The 25,308-nt window shown below is 38.6% G+C and overlaps 1 protein-coding gene across 3 annotated transcripts; it reads left to right on the top strand.

Annotated features, from left to right (window-relative positions):
• Positions 1–2,327: 2,327 nt before the first annotated feature.
• GOLGA5 (golgin A5) lies at positions 2,328–24,316 on the top strand. 3 transcript variants are annotated; one of them, XM_081344705.1, is made up of 13 exons: positions 2,328–2,525; positions 4,578–5,185; positions 7,013–7,231; positions 8,894–9,113; positions 10,567–10,690; positions 13,008–13,211; positions 14,239–14,538; positions 18,311–18,409; positions 19,114–19,339; positions 21,221–21,326; positions 21,596–21,659; positions 22,644–22,764; positions 23,589–24,316. In XM_081344705.1, the coding sequence occupies exons 2-13, from the start codon at positions 4,624–4,626 to the stop codon at positions 23,648–23,650; spliced, it is 2,307 nt and encodes a 768-aa protein (XP_081200831.1). In that variant the 5' UTR covers positions 2,328–2,525; positions 4,578–4,623; the 3' UTR covers positions 23,651–24,316. The 3 variants fall into 3 exon arrangements, with proteins under 3 accessions (XP_081200831.1, XP_081200833.1, XP_081200832.1); XM_081344707.1 differs by lacking the exon at positions 22,644–22,764; XM_081344706.1 differs by lacking the exon at positions 23,589–24,316 and having other exon boundaries at positions 22,470–22,758.
• The last annotated feature ends 992 nt before the right edge of the window (positions 24,317–25,308 follow it).

The following is a 25,308-nucleotide window of genomic DNA, read 5'->3' as shown; positions in this document are numbered from 1 at the left end:
TAGATTAAAGGTAAAGGTAAAGTTTCCCCCGCACACGCATGCTAGTTGTTTCTGACTTTAGGGGCCATCTCCGTTTCAAAGCCGAAGAGCCAGCGCTTGTCCGAGGACATCTCCGTGATCATGTGGCCGGCATGACTAGACGCCAAAGGCACATGGAACGCTGTTACCTTCCCACCGTAGTGGTCCCTATTTTTCTACTTGCATTTTTTACATGCTTTCGAACTGCTAGGTTGGCAGAAGCTGGGACGAGTAACAGGCGCTCACTCTGCTACGCGGCACTCGGGATTCGACCTGCCAAACTGCCGACCTTCTGATCGACAAGCTCAGCGTTTTAACCCACCGCGTCCCTGAATCATAGATTAGTGAGTCATATTTTAGTCCTTTCATCCTACCTTATTCTTGAGGTGAATAGCTGAATATGGCCTAAACAGATTTTACCTATGGACTATCTACCTGTGAAAATCACCGGTTATATGCCATCAAGTCAGTGCCTATTCTTAGCAGCCTCATAGTTTTTTTTTCTCTCTGTAATGATCTGTCTCTAACCGGTTCTTGTAGGTTTTCTAATGGTGTTATACATTGCCACAGTGATCGAGTCCATTTGCCTTGCTGCTTAGATGTCCTCTTCTTCTCTTTCCTTTCATCTTTCCCAGCATTAGAGCCGCCGCCTTGGACGTAATCACATAATGTAGGATAATATGAGCCTGATCATTTGTGTTTCCAGTGAGAATGCTGAGTTGATTCGTTCAATAATCCATTGATTTGAGCAGTTTTTTAGCCTTTCCTTCCCCCCTCCTTAAATATGTATGTGTCCATATGTGTGTAACATACATGTGATATATATGTATTACTATTTATCTCTCAAATCCTTCCCTAATTAAAACATAAATGTTCCCATTTCTGCTGTCCGTTCTTTTAGGGGAAAAACAGTAGCTTCTTGAAAGAAGAAATGCTCTAAAAAACAGGAAAGTCAATAGTAAAGCACCAAATCCAAGCACAGTACATGAAATTGTTTAGGGGAAAAAAGCTACTCCCCAGTGCTGTGAATATATTTCACATTTTACTACATATGTTTTTCTAGACAATCAACCCATTTTTAAGAGAGTAAAAGATTTCAGACAGTGTCCTCTACTGGATGAAAGCTAAAATTCCATTATTAGCTTGAGGCTAATATTCAAATTTAAAAATTAAATTGCCTAATTAAAGACAATTCCTTATGTCTTTCTACTTCAAAGATGACTCCATTATCTTAGTCATCTTTATTATTTTAACAATGTTTATATGGATAATGAGCATAAAGTATTCTCCCTAGTAAATTAGATTGAGGCATAATACCTCCCAAGATATTTTAATACAGAATAAAGTTTTCTATAATCAGACAATTGTGGTAATATCAGTAATATATATTACATAGATGTTTATATTGTCATGTGCATAATATTTAAACATAAATCAAGCCTTACAATTACACTGAATTCACTGTAAAGGGTTGTTGTGTTTGTATAAGAAACACGTTGCATATATTCAAAGCACACTTCTGATATTTGTATTAATCACATTTGTCATTAATAAAAGCAAAATAACTCTTGAAACGATGCCTTGAAAATACTATCTGAAAATGCATAATGGCTGACAGTAACTCCTAAAGTTACTACTATTGTCACCTAACTTTGGCTGAGCTCAAAAAGCCAAGCAAAATTGGAACGGGATACTTCTTGGATGGGAGAGCACTAGGAAATTATAAAACTAGGCTGGATGGTAAAATATATAATATATAAACATTCTGGAAACTGCAGCAGCAAATCCTTTGCACTGATCCGACAAAATCGGACGTGACCTTAATTTAAAATATTTTGCTAGTCGTAACTTGGTATAATGCATCATTTTAGATCGGTGTTTCCCACCCTGGACCATTTTAAAATGCGTGGACTTCAACTCCCAGAATTCCTAAGGCACCAATACCGGCAGCAGAATTCTGGGAATCGAAGTCCGCACAACTCAAAGCTGCCAAGGTTGGGGAAAAAATACCGTTCTGCATATGGATCTGGATTGCAGCGCACATATTCGTCATAAACGCGTAGTCGGTATCACCTTGGCGTTTCCAATCAAAAACGTGATTCTTTCCCCTTTCTTCCTTTCAACGCAAAGCAAAAAAAAACGACTCTTATTCCTACTACCTCTTTCCCATTTCCCTGCCCTGAACGCCCCCATTGTCCAGGGGAAGCGCGCAGATCCGGGCATGCGTGTTTGCATCACTTCCCGGCAGGTATTGTCCGCGCCGGCGCCTTGCAAAGCTGGAAAGCGAGAAGTTCCGTTGGGTCCTTGTGCCCGCCCTCCTGTGGCCACGTCTCCCGGAAGGTTTCTCCGGATGCCTCTGCGGGCTGACGGTAACCGCTGTCAAGTTTGCCTCCTTTTCCTCCCGTCTCGATATTTCGAGTCCGCTTTGGGCTCTTGATTAAAAAGGGATAGTGGCAGAATCGGTGTCGAAAGAAATCCGGGGTAAACAGAGGCCTAAAAGACCGGAGGTGTGTGTGTGTGTGTATGTGTGTGGCGGGGGGGGGTGTCTTGAGTAGATGGAGGAAATCGGAGGGGCGGGAAGAGGAATAAAAACCCGAGAGTTTATTGCGTCTGAGACTCAAACCTGTCTCGTGTCTTTTGCCCCTTTCCCCTTCCTGCTCATGTTGTAGCAGCATTTGCCACGAATTGCCGGGTAGGTTCAGCCAATGCAGGTTTTGCTAGCGTCATCGTTCAGCAGTAGCAGAGATCTCTTTACCTGTTGAAAAGCTGCCATGAATCTGGAAAAGACAGAGAAACCCAGTCAAATAAAAGAGGAGCAGGCTTAACAGGCTGTTTACTGATAGTGTGAAAAATCAGCGTCCTTCTAGTGGGGGTGGGTTGGGGGGTGGGGGTGGAAAAAAGAGATAAAAGTTAAGGATAGTTAAGAGAACAAGGGAGGGCATCTGGCCCAAAGTGAGGATGTCAGGTAGACAGTAGGAGAAAATCTTTGGCAGAATAAAATTGAATGCATGGATTGGATTTTTTTTTTAAGTAAAATAGAGAATAGACAAATTTGAGTACAGTAGACTAATACCAAGAGCTTTTGCAAATAACCAAATGCATGTACAAAATATTCTTATTTTAGCTCCCTGGAATGCTACACTGTTGTTCCATTTTCTTATCAATTTATCCTAACTTAGAGGTGGCACCAAATAATATACAGTATTTGTAAATATTATATGCCCATGCCATTTACATGCTTACCTGAAATTCTGTTTTTGAACAAGTTTTTTCTTTAAAGGAGAACATTTTGTAGCTTAGGGTTGAAATAAGGGTTGATGCTCTCTGAGCTTGGTTGTTTTCTTTCTTGTTTCATTACTCATGACACGTCCGGCCCATGGGCCGACAGTTTGACACCCCTGGTGTAGAATCTCTACATAGCCACAAGTCCAACACACACATACCCTTTGAATTCCTTTGATCCTTTCTAACTCCTAGCAAATACTAACCATTAACTGAGACTATTTTTATGCATCAACATGAGTAGCAGTAAAACAATTTTAATTGAATGTTCAGACTTGGACATGATCTTTTATACCCGACTGATTTTCTACTTAGGAAATTGTTTGCATTTTGGACTTCCTGATAAGAATTAATAATAATTGTAATAATGTAGGTAACATATGGGTAGATAACGTATAGATTGCCCGTATAGTAATAATGCAGGTAAGAATCAGAGAGGAAAATCACAATTGTTTCTATAGTTTATTAAATGAATGGATGTTACATAATTTCCTGCATTATGTTTGAAGCTAAAGTAAATGAACTTTTTAATAGTTTGACTGATTTCTATTCATATTTCTCACCAGCGATAAGATACATGAATTTGTCACATACAGATATGTCACCAGTATTATTTTGCACATATTTTCTTGATATAACTGTTTAGAAATGAAACATCTGAATTCAGCCTTCTCCCTAAATTTAACAATTTAGAAATATCCATGTATGTTTCTTGTGTAGCTTGGGCAAATTGCAGAGACAAATTTCCAACTGGATTGTGTTCTTGGGCTTAGATCTGCATGTCTCCTAGTAATTGGCTGATACTAGCCAATTGCCTACTACTGTACCCCAAATCAACCACCAGCAAGTCATTTGTACTACCAAAACAACTGATTCCTGTTTAAGGCAAATTATTCCTTAAAGAGATGCCATAATCATTTAGAAATCCAAGGGAAAGGGTTCTAATTTATGAGCAAAAAATGTGACGTAAATCGAACCTTTTCCATCTAATGCCTGACTATTCCACAGCCCTCTTCTAAAATATAGAGAAACATTTGCATATTTTATCAGCTTGAACCTATGCTTTTATCTTACTTTTGACATCCTACGGTACTTTAGTACACCAGGGATGGTGTACTAATGTATCTTATCTCGTATAATGCAGAATGGGAAAGGCAAACTATATTGATTGCATTACTACATTTCAAAGAACAGAAGATACATTTTTTGTTGTTTTTGACATTTAGTCTGTGACTTCGTGCTGTAGCTTTTCTGTTCTTTGTATTTTTCTTCCCCAGGTTGAATGTTGGATGACAAAATTCCATATACTCTTTGATTTCCATTATGTCTTGGTTTGCTGACCTGGCTGGCAAGGCAGAGGACCTTCTCAATAGAGTAGACCAAGGAGCTGCATCAGCTTTAAGCAAGAAAGAAAATGCAAGCGGTGTACACTACATTAGTAGCCAGATGGATGATGTCAGTGTGTATCCCAAGCCATATAAGACCAGAGAACAGCAGGGACATGCGTCATCTACATCAAGCTTTATCTCATCATCAGCAGACAACATTAAACATCAGAAGGCAACAATTTTAGCAGGAACTGCCAATATTAAGGTAGCACCCAGGGCCTCTGTGGAAGGATCTCCATCCACGGAAGCAGCTTCTGTGTCCAGACCCTCTTTCCAATTTGTGAGAAGGAAAAAATCTGAACCAAATGATGAACTCCTGTTTGACTTTCTGAATAGTTCTGAAAAAGAACCTAATGGGAAAAAGGACCTGAAAAGGGAGAAGAGCAAAGCAGTCACTGTTCAAAATCATTCTCGGACTTCAAGTATTAGCTCTGTGTCAGCAAGTTCACACAGCATCAAAACAGGGGAAGAGCCTTCCATTCGAAGTCAAGACAATGGTAGTTAAGCATAACCACAGATGTTAAGGAATGTTTTAAGGATTCTTTTGAAGGGTGTTAGTGATGACAGGATCCTGGTCTGATATTGATGATCATCCAGTGCCATTCTGATTGTGTTGGCTAAAGTAAGATTATATAAGCATATGAGCCGCAGTCCAGAATATCTCCTAAATTCTAATCAAAGCATCTAGATAGTTTGTTGAAAAGCCATGTTTACCTATTCTCCAGATGGGTTAATACAGAAGCTCTCCAAATCCCCATTCTGGGAACTGCACTCAAAGCACCAGATTGCAGATAGATTACAAATCATTCATACCAAGCTTCTTTTGTAAATTAGCAATTGTGAGATTTCCTAATGCTTGTTTCATAAGCAGCATTCACTTAAGTTATAAAGGGGTGGAGATTGCCCTCTGAGAAAATGATTTTCAAGGATGAAAGCAGGTGATATAATCTTACTAAATATAATAATGATGTCAGTCCATGGGGAGCAAAGGTAAAAATATCAGGGTTTTCTATTTTCTTGGTACAGGTTCACTGAATGTACTATTTCTATAATTTTCCAGCAATCCCTGTCCCTTGAGATGGCAATGCAAGTTCAAATATTTAAATAAATTAAGTATTTAATCATTTAAATCCATACTGAGCGTGTATAGACGAGTCAGTATTGCATTACTAATTCTGAAGCTTTGTCTTGTTTTTATTTATTTTTATTTCTCTAAAAGTATTGCTGCAAATTGTAAAATGCATGATGCACTTTTGAAACTCATTTAAATTTGAGGCCTTACTTGCCTCTTGCAAACAGAGATATAGGTACTTAAAATAGCAATCCAAATGTATCTGTTTATTAATATGGCACACAATGCTCCAAAATGTTGTATAAAAGCCTTTAAGTCTTTCCTGGAAATAGGCTCCATTTTACTACATTTCATTGTTTCATGTAGGTGGCCATCTTTCCTTATGATAAGAATGCATCATATTGCTAAATACCTTTCACCCTTGCTGAACTTTTGTTTATCCCTTTTGTTTAATTGATTTGCTAAATAAAATAAAAAGACTGTGGGAACTGAACTAGTGAAGCAAAAAGCCAGGGGTGCTTATTTTAGTAACCGTTTTAATTACCTGTGAAACTACATAGTTTTCCTTTTATTTGTGTACTCTGAAAAGTGATGCGACAGCAATAGGCAGATGTTTTGGATTTCAGCCCCCATCGGCCTTAGCCAGCATGGAAATTGGCCCTGAACTGTGAGAATTATAATCCAAAATATCTAGAAGGTATCATTTTTTTTTCATTTCTAGTTGCAAGACTTAGTTTATATATTACCTTTATTATTGCAAAGTTGGTTTTGTTAGGCAGAGTAAGACCCAACCAACAACAGGGGTTGTTGGCTTTCAGTGTGCTGAAATGAACACAGCGACAGTTGTGATTTGAGGCTTACCACTTTGCATGCAAGTGCATTTATAGGCACTTATATGTAAACTGCAGTTTTTGCCTACATTTTTGAAGATGGGAGACCTACCCAGCATTTGAACATCTTTAATTCTGTTGGTCATAAATAAACAAGTCTTAATGTATGATCTATATTTAAAATGTCAGAAGTTTGGTTTGCTTATAGTATATGTGAAGTTAGAGTGTATAATGTTTATAGACATGCTATAACTATTTTGGTAATGATTTTTTTAATATTTGTGGTTATAAGCTAATGTACAATTATTTATTGTAGCAATCCCGTTAAACTCGGTGGGACTTTCAATAGCTATATAGTTTGTCATAGAAATTGAACAGAGAAAGAAAGAAAGGATCTGTTAAATATGAATCTCTTTGTATAGAGACATCTGATAGTTCCAGTTCTGGATTGGAGACTGATGTGGATATTAAAAAGGATTCATTGCAAACCCCAGAAATTAATCCCAATCTTACTTTTAATGGTGGTAAATCACACGAACTGTCCAATCTTCGCCTTGAAAATCAGCTACTGCGTAACGAAGTGCAATCTTTAAATCAAGAAATGGCATCATTGATTCAGCGAGCCAAAGAAACCCAAACAGGTATAGTGCAGGTTTGGTGGGCTGCTGGTTAAAGAAGTCCTTTTTTGATCTGTCCAATCCAAGTGGGAACCATCTTTTAAAAAAAAAAGTGGCATTCATCAGAACAAGATGTTTTGTATTCTATAGCAAAGCCAAATGCTAAATGATGGCTTTGAAGTAGACCAAATTGCATTCTGTATTCTCTTTTGTTGCACATTGGGATGACATTCACATAGAAACTTGATAAATCGGGGATTACTAAAAGTAATTTTTTTCCTTTGGGTGAGCTCTTTTCATTTTTTTCCTGGATAGCCAAATGTATATGTCTCATTCCGTAATTTACTTCCATCCGTCTAGTGGTTTATTGGTATGTACCTGGTACCTTCTTATATGTAAGCTTTTTTCCCCATCCCTAATAATGCCATAGCTCCATGTTAGACTTAAAATGTAATATTTCTCCTAATTAGGATTTGAGATAGAACGTGCACCGTTTCTTCATCTTCTCTTTTCCTGCGTGAATTCCACCCTTGTTTCCATTATTTGCTTTTCTATACAACATTGTTTCAGTTGGCATAAGCCTTGTCAGTATAAGCAGGATCTGAGGCTGATTGATATTTTCAAAGATTACTGTCATTTCAAACCCAGTAATCAAATTCAGGAGAAAACTGGAAGAACTCATGTAGGTTTGTGGTAGAATAAAAGGAGTAATGATCATTTCCAATATGATTTAATATCCTAACCATAGTTGTTTCATATTGTATAATTTGTGCATTCAAGTCAATCTTGGAATTTCCATAGCAACCTTTTTTTGAAAGTGGTTTGTCTTCTTTCTAGAAATAAAAGTGATTGGCCCAAAGTCATCCAGATACTTTCATGCTTAAGGCAGGATCAGAATTCACATTCTCCAATTTCTGGCCCAATTCCTTTAACCAATACACCAAACCGGTTCTCCTACAATAGTTAGATGACAGGAAACATGACTGAATTTATGTATTATGCTAAGCCATAATTAAAGTTTGTTTCTGGATTTGTTGGATAATTAAATCCAGACATTCTGGTTTAAGCATTATGGTTGAACCAGGACATATAGTCTTAATAAAAAAGTAATTTAATTTAATTTAATTTAATTTTATTAGATTTATATACCGCCCTTTCCCGAAGGACTCAGGGCGGTTTACAGAGTATTTTAAAATCAAACCAATACAAAATACAAAAGTTAAAAAAAAATTAAAAAAGATTAAATTATCCCTAAAAATAAAAAACCCAGTTAAAAATCCTCAGTCCTGGCCGGAAAGCTCAAAGAGCCAGGTCTTCAGGTCCCGGCGGAATGAACGAAGGTCAGGGGCAGTCCTAAGCTCCACGGGCAGCTGGTTCCAGAGGGCAGGTGCACCCACAGAGAAGGCCCTCCCCCTGGGTGTTATCCGCCAGCAATCTTTTACCGGCGGCACCCTGAGAAGACCCTCCCTGTGTGAGCGCACTGGACGAAGGGAACTTGATGCTGGCAGCAGGTGTTCCCTCAAATAACCCGGACCCAAGCCATTTAGTACAATTTTTTAAAAAATACTGGCTTAGTGGGTCAACATATGAACCAAATAATTTTTTCTGATTACTGACAGAATCATGTTGCATACATAATAATACGGATTATAAACTTACTGATATTTACCAACCTCAACTTTATAGAATTAACCAATGCCCGGGCAAGAGTTGAAAAGTGGAATGCTGACAATTCAAACAATGACAGACTTGTTCGGGAACTTCAAGCTCAAGTTGATGATCTGACTGAAGCTGCTGCTGCCAAGGATTCCCAACTGGCTGTCCTCAAAGTAAGATTACAGGAGGCTGATCAACTTCTGAGTTCACGCAATAAAGCCCTGGAAACTCTGCAGAATGAAAAATCAAGGTATTCAGCATCCATCACGTCACTGTATTATTGGAGAGATCAGGCTGTTTAGGTTTAAATTTATTGGCTATCCATCCTTCTTGTTTGTTAAAATTATTTTTGCATCCCAAATTTTTTTTAAATTTAAGCTCAGTGCCCAAATAGTTGTGTGTGGATATATGTGTCTGTATGCTGATCTTAATTCTCCATATTAAGGAACATTTAATTTAAATAATATGTTAATAGGAAAGGTATGTGTTGACATGTAGGGGATTCCTCTTTATCCTCTGCTTTCTCTTCTTGAAAAACAAAAGGGGAAGGAACCAATTTTTTTTGTTGTTTTTTTCATTTGGTGGAAGTTATTAATTTAGTTTTTCTGTGGATACTTTGCTTACATTCAGAAAGAGAGTGTGGGCTTTGTTCAGATTAATATAAGTTATTCAAAGCAGAAAAACTACTCAGTTAAAATATAATTCCAGGCATGATTTAAGTATTTTCATTTCTTCCTGTACTCTTGTTTACTGCACCCCTGACTTTAAATGGGAAAAATTATGTTGACGGATCATGCCGTGAAAATAGAAGGGAAAGAAGGCATTTTAGAAATTCAGGTGGTTAGGATGATTACTGCAGAGGTTAATTTTCATTGTGACTTAAAACGTCTGGCTCTCCTCACCCAGCCCCCTTTCCACTCCTGTCTTTTTCTTGTTTAATAGAAAAAAATGTTGACCAAATTAAAGTAATATTGAAAGAAGAAATATGGATTGGATTAAATATTTCAAAAACAATGTTTCTGTCATTGACTAGAACAGGGGTAGGCAACCTCGGCTCTTTTATGACTCATGGACTTCAACTCCCAGAATTCCTGAGTCAGCGTAGCTGACTCAGGAATTCTGGGAGTTGAAGTCCATGAGTCATAAAGAGCCGAGGTTGCCTACCCCTGGACTAGAATCACAGAGTTGGTAAAGGCCTTTTAGGCCATTATGGTCCAGCATCCTACTCAGAGCAAAATTCTAACTTAAAGTTAAGTTGTCTAATCTCTGAACACATTCAGTTAACACAATCAAGCACTTTTCTGCCACTTAAATCCGTTATTATTTATCTGTGTTCTGATGAGCTAGAAAGCAAGGCTAGTCCTTGCTTTGTATCACACATCCTTACAGATAATTGAAAAAGGATTTGCATGAGTCTTTTGTTTGTTTATTTCAAACATTTAAATGACCCACCCAACTGAAACCAAATTCTGAACATCCTTATAACCTTATCCTTATAACCCAAGGATAATACATCTCTATATCTATATAAAACAAAAGCTGTAAGCCAATACCGGCACCGATGTTGGGAATGGCAAGAGGATGTGGAGTGATGGAGAGCGAGCATTGCAGAATACAGAGAAGTAATACATACGGGAGGCCACCAAAGATGAATATGATTCTTAAAAGATGTTTCCGTAAATCTTTGTCCTCTGCCAATACAGAATAATAAAGGACAATAGCGAAGGCAACAGCATGCACAATCAAGCCCTTCAGACTCTTCAGGAACGGTTACATGAAGCGGAGTCAACTCTTAGGCGGGAGCAAGACAACTACAAGCAGATGCAGGTTAGATAGCAGTCCCAGGGAATGCTGCTTCATTTTTTCCACTGGTTGAAGAGCTATATCTCAGTAATAGAGACAGAGACACTTCAGATTTATTAGATCAACATTGTTTCTGACCAGACTCCTAAGATCCACCATCCGGATCCAAGTTCAAATTATAAGTGCTTAGACTGAAAGCTCAGATATCTTTGAAACACAAATAGTTTAGAGAGCCAATCGGGTGTCATCTTGTTTCGGCAATGAGCCAATGAGATCACAGTAGGATTCAGTTACTGATGTCGTGTATTGAAGCTGAGAGGAGGACATTTGTCAGTGTCTTATGTGATCGCTATCAAGTTGGTTGGGGTTTTTTGTGTTCTTTCCTTTAGTGAGCTTGTAAAACATAATAAAATTAAAGTAATGGTGCAAAGAGTTGACTGGTTGCCGAGAAAGTGATATAAAATAGTATTATTAAGTGAACAAGGCTACAGTTATAAAGAAATTAGAAGAAAAATCAACGGAAACTTAACCAAAGGTGGCATTTCTACTGTATACTTTTCCTAAAAGGTTTCCACAATTTTAGCCACTACTGTAAGTTATCCTGGGAAAGGAACAAAATTCATTTGTACCCTCATATTCAGGATGTGTCTGCAGTGGGAAATCAGAGTTGAGCCTACTTATCCCATCCTTCATATCAGGGCTCCCCCGCTCCCACAGACACACACACATACACACTCACACAAAAGAATGCCTTCCATTCAGATACCTGGATTTCAGTTCTCAAATTTCCCAGCCAATCATTGCTATAGAAGTCTGGAAGCTGACGTCCACTCATTTAGATTGGAAAAGGCCGTTCCGTGTGGATGGATGGTACTCCAGCAAGTTAGCAGACCTCAAGCAGTATATTTATTTATTTATTTATTTTATTACATTTATATACCGCCCTTTCCCGAAGGACTCAGGGCGGTTTACAGGGTGATTAAAAAACCAAAATACAAAAGTTAAAAACAAATTTTTTAAAAAAATTATATGTGTCCCTGCCTAAATAAAACCCCAGTTAAAATAAGATTAATCCTCAGCCTGGGCCAGAGAGCTCAAAGAGCCAGGTCTTCAGAACCCGGCGGAATGAACGGAGGTCGGGGGCAGTCCTCAGCTCCACTGGCAGCTGGTTCCAAAGGGCAGGCGCCCCCACTGAGAAGGCCCTATCCCTGGGTGTTACCCGCCGGCAATCTCTTACCGGTGGCACCCTGAGAAGACCCTCCCTGTGGGAGCGCACTGGACGAAGGGAACTTGATGCCGGCAGCAGGTGTTCCCTCAGATATCCCAGACCCAAGCCATTTATCTTAGACTGCTGTATTAATATGAAATCTCAAGCATCAGTATTGAGTAAGAGTCAGTCTGTCTGGGCAATCTGTTTCCCCTCCTTTCACTGTGCATCCATTCACATCCATTTAGGCTTCTAAGCCATTTCAGCTACAGGCGACCCTTAAGTCGCATACTCACTAGGACAGTAAGCAAGAAAAATTAAAGCAGTAAATAGCAACATAAACATAAAACAATGTGAATAGTAACAAGCAATAAACTAATAACAGCTGATGATAATAAAAGTTAGGTCCCGTGGCATTCCACAGTGGAAAGAAAGCCTTTGGGATTAACATAACTACCAGCCCCGCTCCCCAGAGGAAGGGAAAGAATCACTGCAAAACCTACTTCCTTCCAGTCCTCACAGATGGCCCAGAAAGATGCCATGATTGATGGTCTCAAAAGCAACTGAGAGATCAAGTAGGACCATGAGTGCTGTACTTCTTCATCTCAACCCTGCTCCACATCTCTGTGAGCTCTAGAATTCTGTGACCAGCACTACCATTTTATCTTACGCAGCTATTAATTGACAGAGTGACATAAAATATTTTTGCATATATGCATACACTTATTTATGTATTTATTTATATCCCGCCTCTATTATTTTTTTATAACTCTAGGCAATGAACATACCTAATACTCCTTTCTCTTATTTTCCCCACAACAACCACCTTGTGAGGTGGATTGGGTTGACAGAAAGGATTGGCCCAAAGGTCAACCAGCTGGCTTTCACACTCACAGCTGGATTAGAACTCACAGTCTCCTGATTTCTAGCCTGGTGTCTTAACCCACTAGTCCAGGGGTAGGCAACCTCCCAGAAGTCCACGAGTCATAAAAGAGCCGAGGTTGCCTACCCCCGGACTAGTCCAAACTCTTCTCTTAATTGTTATGATTGTTCATCTACAATAAATTAAAATAACAAATGCAAGCATTTATTTATTTCTTTTGTACTAAAACCAAACAAAACTTCCTCTGTCAGAATGAATTTGCAACTCGCCTAAGTAAAATGGAAGCTGAACGTCAGAACTTGGCTGAAGCCATAACTGCATCCGAGAGGAAATATGTCGAAGAGAAACGGAAATCAGAGGAATTTCAACAGCAAATGAAAATAGCCAAAGCTAACTTGGAGTCTGCTAAGCAAGAGTTGGTGGACTATAAGCAGAAAGCTACACGCATACTTCAGGTAACGCTCACTACAGTAATCCTGTTCAACAAAGTGCAGGTCCTGACATTGCTAAACAAACAAACAAACGGGGAAGGCTGTCCTGCAGTAACAAACAAGTGCAATTTATTAATAGAATAAAAAAATATATAAAACACTTGTTAGTTAGGTTTGTCTTTTAGCATGTTTTGAAAGGACTAAAAAATACCAATAGGGATCACTTATTGAAAAATCTTTGTCAAATTTTTTTTTTTGCATTTGATATAATTTTATATTCAGCTTGAAAAGTTTCAGCATAAGTTTTTAATAAATAATGTTTTCAGGCAGCTTGATGTCATGTACTTTTTGCTCAGATTTGCCCTATATTTTATTTGAGATGGGGAACCTGTGTCCCACTCAACTGGAGTTCAACTCCCAATTCCCACCAATTTTATCCTCCGCAAGCAGTAGTAGTGAGTGATGAGAGATTAAAATTCCAATTACTGCTAAGGTAAAGGTGAAGGTTCCCCCACACATGCGTGCTAGTCGTTTCCGACTCTAGGGGCCGGTGCTCATCTCCGTTTCAAAGCTGAAGAGCCAGCGCTTGTCCGAAGACATCTCCGTGGTCATGTGGCCGGCATGACTAGACGCTAGAGGCGCACGGAACACTGTTACCTTCCCACCGTAGTGGTCACTATTTTTCTACTAGCATTTTTACGTGCTTTTGAACTGCTAGGTTGGCAGAAGCTGGGACGAGTAACAGGCGCTCACTCTGTTACGCGGCACTCGGGATTCGACCCGCCAAACTGCCGATCTTCTAATCAACAAGCTCAGCGTCCTAACCCACTGAGCCACCGCATCCCTGCTAGAGGTCCATAAATTCCTGACCTTTATATTTAGGCAATTACTGATGTTAGATATGGAAACTTCGTGCTCCAAAGCAGAGTATTGATGCTGAGCCCAAATAGGGTTCCATTGTTGTCTTTACAATCTGCCTTTTGGTTACAGTTAACAAACTAAGGGTTGTGATGCAATTTTGCTTATCCTTAATTTTGTCCTTGCATCTCAGTCTAAGGAAAAGTTGATCAACAGTCTGAAAGAAGGCTCTGGTATTGAAGGTCTGGATAGTCAAACAGCAAGCATTATGGAGTTAGAGGAACTGAGGCATGACCGGGACATGCAAAAGGAAGAAGTACAGAAGCTGCGGGGCCAAATGCAACAACTGAGAATTGAACTACAGGATATGGAAGCACAGCAGATCACTGAAGCTGACTCCACAAGAGAGCAAATTCAAGATTTGCAGGATCAGATTGCGACGCACAAAACAGCCAAACAAGAAGTAGAGGCTGAACTAGAGAGGCAGAAACAGGTAAATATTGGGAAGAGTTGAAATAGCTTGCTGAGTGGTCTTTCAGGAGCTCTCCTCTCAAATCTCATGAAAAATCAGTATGTATTGATATATTTGGGGGGGTCATATATGGGGAAGATATATATTGGAATTACATAATTAAAAGAAAAGCCATATATGTGTAATGATCGGTATCAACATTGTTAGTACTCTTATTGATCAAATACTGGATCATGGACCACATGTACCCTACCCTAATCAGTGCTTCTGTGCATCCTTGCCCCCCCCCTCAACTGATTTTTTTTTAGTGCAGTGTGCTACACAAAGGACAAATACATCTCTTAGATCAAAAGGGATTATTCCTAGAGCAGGATTTTATTTTATTTTTTAAAAGGAAAGCATAAATAAACTTATGGCTTAAGGGGGAGACGGATGTAGGATTCTGTTTTAAGTGACAATTTTTCTTAGCATCAGTACAATTTAGAAAGCCGACAATAAAGTTAAAAGTTATGTCAAGTCAACTTCAGTCTTGGTGACTTAGATTCATCGGTGTCATTTTCTTTTTTACATCAGTATAGAAATGGTGTTTTTTTTTTAAACTTTCCAGGCTCGATTAGTATTTTTCAGACATGACAAGTTTATGATGTGCAGATTTTAACTCCCATCATTCCCCAGCCAACACTCATTCAACTCCCGATTCGGGGAGTTGAAGTCCAGACATGTTAAAGTTTGGGGGGAAAAAACATGGCTATAGATGGTAGCTCTTGGCTTCTCTGCTAGTCCAACCACATTTCCCTTTTTAGATCCGTAAGGGTCAGCAGGACGTCACCCCTATGATGGTATAGTAGCCTAAAAATGTACAAAATCCTCTTCTGAAGTTTAAATTTAGAAAAATCCATAGCCATATGCTAAACAGATGAAAACATCTATAGTTAGAAACTTTCCTGTGAGTGAGCAAAATTGTTTAGGCAGCTATTTTGATACTTTGTGTTTAGCAGTATTGCCTGATTCTGAATTTTATCTACATATTTTTGAAACAAACTTGTATCTAACTCAATAGTTGACTGGATTTAAGAGCAATTCTTACTCAAGTACGTATTTCTTCTGTTCACCAAAAGAATTTTGCAAATGCCTAGTTAAAAGTTGTCCCTGGGCATCTTTTTATCCAGTCAACTCAGGATACAGTGCAAATTTGAAATGAGTTGTTATTGGTTTTTTTATTTTAATTCCATTTATATCCCGCCCTTCTCCGAAGACTCAGGGCGGCTTACAAGCTTAGCAGTAGCCTTCATTCTATGTATATGCCTGCTTATTAGGGCTTTCACACACACACACCCAAGCGGCATTATTACAAAGTCAGCTTAATTGCCTCCAACAATCTGGGTCCTCATTTTACCTACCTCGGAAGGATGGAAGGCTGAGTCAACCTTGAGCCTTTAAAACCTTGAGTTTTATTAAGGATTGTGTTATGGAGCTCCTAAACACACACAACTGCTTATTTGGGCAAACTAAATCACAAATTTTCCACTTGGGTGCCGCTAATGAAAAATTAGCTGGCAAAAAATGATCTCTAGAAATTGTCACAATAGGATTTCTATACAAATTTCTGTAAATTCTATTTGATTGAAAATAAGTCTCTTTTCTTGTATTCAGTAGGTTTTATTGTTATTGTGAACAGTTGCTGTAGATGAAACTGTCAAAGGGAAGGTGTTTAATTTGCTTTCCCTGATTATTTATCTTGGAGATTACCTGTTTCATAAGAAACTCCATATTAATTGGACAGGGTCGAATTGAACTAATGAAAAAGCAAAAGATCCATGCTTTCTTTCAAAAGATAATATTAATTCTATATCTTGAAGCCATATGGCGGTGTTTTATTATAGCTGATCATGTTTAACCCATTTCAAAATACTTTGAAATGCCCTGAATCTCATCTGTTTTGTTTGTGTTGGCATATAAGCGCTAGATCTAATTCCCTTGAGTATTCTTGTTTTATTCATTTAGCGGAGCTAAATAATACCTTGGATAAATGATATGAGAATGAATATATCATGCTGAAACAGTGCTAAAATGAAGACCAAGAGAGGTTTGAGACAAAAACAATATTCTGTCTCTGAGGAAACCCCTTGCTTATTTTACAGGTTTGTAGGGAAAAGCCGAATTGTAGCATCTGATCTGTAAAAATCAACATGGTTGCAATATTTTTGCCCAGTCCTCACCATTAATGTCATATGGAATTGTCTTTTGTTTAGTGTAGATCTGCCATCACTCTTTCTTAAATCTTAGTTTTCTGCAATTATTCAGATTATATTTTTAATTTTTGAAAGAATGACATACTAAAAGAGTAGCTTTTTCCCCCTCCCATGGTTATGTAGAAATGGCTTTACAGTAGCAAGTAGGGGTTCTGTTCACTTAGGAGCACTGGGTTTTTGTTCATTTTTACAAATGTAATTACTTTTTGTCCTCCACTCTATTCTGGAAGAGCAAAAGAGACAAAAAATTGCTTCCTGGTCTATCTAAATAGAAGTGCTCTCTGTTAAGTCAATTGAAAATGTGACTTTACATTTGGTGAACTCAAACTTACAGCATCCATCACCATTAGTCACTCTGGCTAGGATGACAGAAATTGCAGTTTAACATCCACACTTCTCCTATCCCTTTGCTAAGTCAAAGCCACTATAGCATACAATCTCATCATTGGAATACCGGAATTATGGCCATACGTTGTGCTGGTGATTAACTATGCTGGTGGTTGTTAAGTACTCACCATAGTTATTAAGTGAATCCATTGTCTCCAAAGGGCGCCTTTTCCCAGAAGCCAGAAATAAATGCTGGTTTCCTGTAAAAAACATTGTAAGTTGCAATTATGTGACCGTGGAACACACTGGAAATAGCAATAAATGCTGAGCATTCGAAATGCAACCACATGACTGCAAGCGGACACCATCAGAACTTCAAACCTGGGTTATAAGTGGTCCTGGGGAGATCTGTCATAAATTCAAAAGTTTGCTAATCGACCTGTTGTACGTTGAGGACTACCTATAAAATTCTGAAAGTTTCCTTATTGTCACGGAGATCACTAGTCTTATAATACCTTTATGGAAGAAATACAGTTAGTCCTCAATTTACATCAGTTCATTTAGTAACCATTCAAAGTTAATAACAACACTGAAGAAAGGGACCTGTGACCATTTTTTGCACGACTGTTGCAGCATCGCCATGGTCACATGATCAAAATTCAGACACTTGGCAACTGACTCACATTTATGACGGTTGCAATGTCCCTGAGTCATCTGATCATCTTTTGTGACCTTCTTCAAAGCAAAATCAATGGGAAAGCCAGATTCACTTAACTGCGTTACTAACTTAACAACTGCAGTGATTCACTTAACAATTGTGGCAAGAAAGGTCACAAAATGGAGCAACATTCACTTAGCAACTGTCTTGCTTAGCAACAGAAATTTTGGGTTCAGTTGTGGTCATAGGACAAGGACTACCTGTAGAAACAAAGCCAAGGAATATCTATATACTTTCAGCTTTTTACATTTCAAATAAATGTTGAAACTCGTCCGCACTAATACCGCTTTTTGCAATTAGTTGTCTGTATTTAGGAATTTCTAAATGTTCATTATGATCTTAATATAGAGTTTCAGTGCTTCAGCAATGCCTTTTCAATTGCAGACAAGACAGTAAGTTTAGTTGTAAACCCAAATAGGTCACAGTAGTACCATTATGTTTTGCTGTATCATGACGTTTAATATGTTAATTGCTGCTGGATATGCTACTTCTCCAGGAACTCCGTTATACTGAGGAAGAACTGTATAGGACGAAGAATTCTCTGCAAAGCCGAATAACAGATAGAGAGGAGGAGATCCAGAAACTAAGAAATCAGGTAATGGATTAGCTTAATTTTGTAATCAACATACATATCTGAACAACCAGAGTTTTTGACCGTGCCCCTGTAGCATCGTACCAGCTAACCCTGAAGTGAGATTGGTTCACCTTTAAAAAATTATTATATTTATCTTTCCTTAATAAAAATAATCAGTTAAAAAAAAATCTAAAATAAGGGTACAGTCAGTCAAATGGCAATTTATTTCAAAGTTATGCTGACTCAGGGAGATCATTCTTTGGAGGCAAAGCTAAATGGAATATATGTCCAACATTTGGATTTATGCTTCTGGATTGACAAGTTTTAACAAAAAAAATAAATGCGTTCACCTCTCTTTCTTCTGCGAAGTCTGATCTCTCATATTTAGGGTGGTGGTGGAAATGCTGGGTAGAGCATGTCGTGTGGAATCTGCTCACCTTTAGGCAGCCCCATGCCTAAATTTTTTTCCAAAAATGGAAAGGGTGACGGGATGAGACCCTGTCAAATTCTACTGCCTAAGAGCATTTTGTGCCTGTTTGGTAGCAAGTCCTGATCCTTCCCCCACTCCCAGCTTTTCCAAGGGAAAGAACGCCGGGCTATGTGCTTCACCCTAAAGCCAGAGCGTAGAGCAAAATGCAAGTAAAAGCATTTAGCTCAGTCTGCTCTCATCCCAGTGAAGGTGCTTACTCTTTCCCTCTTCCAATGGTACTTTGTTCACTCCGCAGCTAACGAACAAAACACTGAGCAGCAGTAGCCAAACAGAGTTAGAAAATCGGCTGCATCAGTTGACAGAGACACTAATTCAGAAACAAACCATGCTGGAGAATCTCAGCACAGAGAAAAATGCTTTAGTCTATCAACTGGAACGACTGGAGCAGCAGCTGAAAACGGTCCAAGGAGCTTCGGCAAATGGCTCCTCCATTAATATGGCCGGAATTGATCACAGTGAAGGTAAAATGAGGAATGAATTGTTGAATGTATATCCCAATAAACTGGATGTCAGAATCCATTTATATCATATTCATAAATGTATGTTTAAAACATTATTCCATGGATCCTGCCATCTCCCGAGGAGGAGGGAACGGATGTGTATTGAACCTGTATTAGGCATTTCAAAGGAAAAGAGAAGCCTTTTGAACTGGGGAAACAAAAGGGGGGGTTAGGGTAGGAATATCTGGCTTGTGTCATGGAAGAGAGCAATAAACATAAAAGGTTCTAAGTTCCTTTTTCCCACGAGAGGGATGATACGAGGTAAATGATGGGGGACTGACCAAATGGGGTTAAGGGGGGGTTGAACCGGGAACTCTTTATAAGGGTTTAGTTTGCAGTACAATATTAAGTCCTGTCTTGTATTCCTACAACCAAGCATGTCATAGTAAAGATTTCTTTTGGACTAAGATTTGGCTCCAAGAGTTTTGTCTTCCTAAGACGTGGTTTGGGGTGGGTCCTGACACTGGAAAACTTAACACAGTGTTCCACAACCTTTTCAAGTTTAAGATAGAAGGACTTGAACTCCCAGAATTCCCACTATTGCAACTGGCTGGGGAATTCTGGCAGTTGAAGTCCACCCATCTTAAAACCTGACACGGTTGAGAAATACCGACTTGAACAAATTAATGTTGATGTTCCTGCCATGACACCAATCAGTCCTTCCAATCGATCCTCCTCTGTTCCTTTCCTCTGTTCATCGTTTCCTTCTTTTTTCTTTCTTTCTTTCTTTCTTTCTTTCTTTCTTTCTTTCTTTCTTTCTTTCTTTCTTTCTTTCTTTCTTTCTTTCTTTCTTTCTTTCTTTCTTTCTTTCTTTCTTTCTTAACAGCCTTTGAGCTGTTCAGTCTGCCTGGTTTCCCTTCCCTTTTCCCTTCTGCCTTCCCAATATTTTCTGGTTGTTTTTTTTTTCATCTAGTTGATCTTCCCTTGTGGATGTAGATGAGCCATTTTGTTACATAAGAAAAGCTGCCCAGAATCACCTTATAGGGGAGGTGGGGCGGCATAAAAATTTAATGAATAAGATGAAACGAATAAGAGAAGCAGGGAAATTCACATTGGAAAACCTGCGAAACAGAGACAGTGTAGATCTCCATGTTGCAAAACATATTACAAAATTACTGTTTACCTCAAATGGCTTTATTTTATAGTACTGAGAGAGCTTTTCCAAAAGATTTCTGCTATTACTTGATTCTTAATAGGCCACTGTAATTCTGACAATAGCTTTGCAACCTGGGTTCTGCTGCGAGGATGGTTTCAGACATAGATTTCCTGCCCTATGGAGTGTTTCAGTAAAATAAAATTGAAATGAATGCAAAATCCTCACATATTCACCCAAAGTCCTTTTAAATATGTCTGATATTTCCATTCTGTCAAAGCAGTCATAAAATACAAGCAGCATTATAAAATCACACATCTAAAATTGGCCTGTTTCTACTTTGCTTTCTTATTATATTGTCAAACCTTATATAAAAAAGGTAAAGGTTCCCCTGCACATGCGTGCTAGTCGTTTCTGACTCTAGGGGCCAGTGCTCATCTCCGTTTCAAAGCCCAAGAGCCAGCGCTTGTCTGAGGACGTCTCCGTGGTCATGTGGCTGGCATGACTAGACGCCAAAGGCGCACGGAACGCTGTTACCTTCCCACCGTAGTGGTCCCTATTTTTCTACTTGCATTTAGACGTGCTTTCGAACTGCTAGGTATGCAGAAGCTGGGACGAGTAACAGGCGCTCACTCTGTTACGCGGCACTCGGGATTCGACCCACCAAACATCTATATCATGAACATTTATTACAGCTTATAAATCATTTTTACTGCCGCTAATTGCTTTTTAAATTATTATTACTCTAGGCACTCGCATGCGAAATGTGCCTGTCCTTTTTGCTGACCTTGATGTGAATGCGGCAGGAATGTATGGCAAGGTTCGCAAAGCTGCAAGTACGATAGACCAGTTCAGGTGAGGAGAAGGCAGAGAACAGAAAGATTGCTTGGACGAAGCAATTCTGTCCATCAAGAAGACCGTCTAAAGAAATCTTGATATTGTGGTGGATATCTTGATTAAAATGTTGAACCAAAATCTGCAGAGGTCTTGTGAAAAATCTGAGTGATTGGGATGTTTGAATTATCATTAAAACGTGCAATCTGATTGTGTCTTTATGCAAATCTGTAGTGCAACATATATGCTAGGGTATTTTCTAATATTTTTTTTATCGTAATTGGTTACAGTATTCGACTTGGAATCTTTCTGCGCCGATATCCCATTGCCAGGGTATTTGTAATCATTTACATGGTGAGTCTTCTTAATGTATTCATAATGCATCATATACAATTTTCATTATATACTATTTCATCTTGATCTGATATACAGTGAATGAAATATAAAAAACAGGTGAGGTGTCATTAATCGTAACCATTCAGTATAAATGTAAGTGACATAAAAGCCAGCTGCTCCCACTCACTTTATAGGATTGTTTTTGTTGTTGTGGGGAAAATAGGAGGAGGAAGGTGTGTTGGATATGTGTACTGCCTTGAGTTGAAACTGTACAAATAATAAGGGTGGGATAAAAATAAGAATTTACACGATTTGCTTCTTGTAATTGTGCAGCAGGATGGACCTAATGCAAGTTTACCTTTAAAAGAAGATTTTGCATTTTTGTGTCTTTTTACTCTTCACTATCATTTCAAGCGATAAAGTCTTTAAAATTCCATAGCTCATTATTCCAAAGGTGCTTTTTCAAAAGGCAACTGGACTTTGTTTTTCGTTGAAGATGTTTCACTTCTTATCCAAGAAGCTTCTTTAGTTCTGAACTGAACTGAAGAAGCTTCTTGGATAAGAAGTGAAACGTCTTCAGCGAGAAACAAAGTCCAGTTGCCTTTTGAAAAAGCACTTGTGGGACAACCATGATCTGGATGAATGAGAATCTCCATAGACACCATAGTTCATTACTTTTAAAGGGTAACTGATGGCAGTCATGGTTATTGTATATATTTAGTCCTGCTTGTGAAAGAGCAATGCAGGCAGTCCTCTCCTTACAAACAGGTTGCATTCCGTGCGGCTGTTCATTCAGCTATAAAAAAACATGCACAATTTTTACCTTAGCCACTACACAAAGGAAGAATGCTGCAAACTAAGTACCACAAAACCAGCGAACAGATTGGAGGGGGCAACATCCAGTGGCATCTCGAGTAATGATGGTGCTGCCAAACATACATAATGCGGCAGACAGTAAATTCACTCTTCCCTGCTTTCTTCTGCCTTCTGGGACATTTCTAGGCTGGAGTTGCAGACAGGTTTGTTTGTAACAGCGAATGTTTGCAACTCGAAAGTTCAGAAGTAGATGACTTCTATCCAGGGAGATTTCAGCACACAAGTTGTGAGTCATTTGGCTCTCCTGGTGAGTGAGGGCAGCACAGCAGGAAAAGGGATGTTACAATGAAGGGCAGCAGGCAGCATTTGGGATAGTGATTCATATTTTATTTTTTTTTAAATTCCATTTATATCCCGCCCTTCTCCGAAGACTCAGGGCGGCTTACAAGCTTAGCAGTAATATTTAGGTCCTTGTTAAATGTAAAACTTTTTGCTTCATTCTTAACCTGTTTCCGAGCACATGTCAACACACAAAAGGGGTAGAGCTTACGTCATGGTGCCCCTTCTACCATTCTGACTGTTTTAAACAGGGACCACTCCAGTGGGAAGGTAACAGCGTTCCGTGCGCCTTTGGAGTCTAGTCATGCCCGGCCACATGCCACGGAGACGTCCTCGGACAAGCGCTGGCTCTTCGGCTTTGAAACGGAGATGAGCACCGGCCCCCTAGAGTTGGAAACAACTAGCACGCATGTGCGGGGGAACCTTTACCTTTACCTTTAGTCCCTGCTGATGCCTTTGGTTCTTGTATAAAAAAAGCTAAAGTTACTCTCAAATCCAGTACAGTTCCTGATACATGGATACTTCTGTGTAGTTTTGTTCACCTGAAATGGAAGTTGTTTGCCACTGCCTTCTTAAATAATATTTATTTGGCTCCCCAATATAGTCTGCAGTTTAGCTAAGGATTTCTCAGATGGTTCTCCATTCAAGTAGTAGCCAGGGGTTGACCCTCTTAGTTTTCTAATTCAGTCAAAGTTAGCTTTCTAGGTCAGTCATATTGCTTGCATCCATTAAACTATTTACTTTATTTTGATTTAAAGTACCATGCATTATTCCTGTTTTTTCTTTCGACAGGTCCTGCTTCATCTTTGGGTTATGATTGTTCTACTTACATACACACCAGAAATGCATCATGATAATCCAAGTGGGATGTAGACCAGTCTGGAAGAGACTCGTTTATGCAACATACAGTGAATTTGAAAAAGAATCCAATAAAGACTCTTTGAAGAGAAAAGCTTTTGTCAATATTTGAACAACCGTTACATCTTTTCTTTGGCTGCTTCAGCATAATTAAATAACACAAGGGGATCTAAGCTTAGTACCTGTAAAAACAAGCAACTTCTTCGGGAAAAGCTACTAAGTGAACTGCTACTGCCATCTTTCTTCATCCCTCTTTTTGTGGTACACTTGTGTCAAAACATATATATGCATAGAAGCCTGGTTTTAAGACTATAGATGTATATGTAACATAATGTATTTTTGATTCTACAGGGCTATCGTCCAAAAAATAAATGTACTTAGAAGCTGAGAAGATTTTATTCTTTTTTTCCCTTTAGTGCACCTTTTAACTTTGTAAATGTTATAAATTAGCTTAAAGTGTTCCATATATTATGGATTTGACAGCTGCTTTGCAGAATGCTTTTCTTTAAAAAGCTTTAATGAAGAGAAGAGAGATGATGTGGTTCTTAAAATATGGTCCTTCAGCATATCAGAAATTTATTTTCCATGGTAATACAGAAAACGTGTTAATGCGTATTTTAATTATCATGTACAATAGAGCTCATAAAGAATTGTAAAATTCAGTGCCTTTTGATCTTTGCATTTTTGACATTGTTATTAGCTGTCTTATTAAAATTCTTTTGGCTTCAGATTTTTACAGCATTCATCTTAATATGTAAGGCCCTTAACAGAGTATTTATTAACTGCAGAATCATATTACTATTACTACTACTACTACTACTCCTACTACTATAATCTCCAATTCGATTCACAGTCTGAGACTGGTAAAAACTTAACAGTTCAAGTCCTAAATAAGGACCTAAGAGCTGTTAAGGTAATGTCTGAGGATGTGGGCACTTTCGAGTAAGGGGGCTTTTTGCAAAGTCAGAATATTCAGGTCTAATTTCAAAATTTCCATGTATCTAGACAGGGCTTTTTGGTATTGCTTCGAGGGTTCTTATTACTACCATTGATTTCTTCCTCCACAATCATTCAACTTCAATTTGCAAATCAAATATTTTGTTATTGTTGTTGTTGTTCTTGTATGGCATTGTTACATTAGCCAGGAGACTTTTTTCACATATTACAATTGCCATAGGACACATCGAAGGTATCTGTTAAATACATAACTTCAAAATTTTTCTCCCTCGTTAACTGAGAATCTTAATTAGGTTAGATTCTGTCAGGTACCAGCAACCAAAATCACTTGTGAATAACACTTTGAACTTTATTGTTTGGCATCTATGTTACAAGAATCTCACCAGACTGCTTGTCTTCCCCTGGGAATGACCAGGCAAGGCTTCATGGATTCTGGGGGAGGTCATGCTTATGCCGTTTTCAGGTATGCAATAAATACCAAGCTCGGCTCTTGCTTGACACCTCCCTCCAGCCCAGCTGCCAATTCCCCCACAGATTCCCACAGATCTAAATGCAGTTGTCTTAATTATGAATACATGTATGTATATTGTTCATACATTATGTAACTGCTGCATAAAATGTCAGTGTGATGTCTCTTTTTCCTACAGCGTCTAGTTATGCAGGATATAAGTAACTGCTGTCATCCGGGATATAAGTA

Source organism: Vipera berus (assembly GCF_964194415.1).
Source record: "Vipera berus genome assembly, chromosome: 1".
NCBI classification, from domain to species: Eukaryota; Metazoa; Chordata; class Lepidosauria; order Squamata; family Viperidae; genus Vipera; species Vipera berus.
The sequence above is the reverse complement of the archived record's forward strand: the minus strand, read 5'-3'. Positions and strand labels throughout refer to the sequence as shown.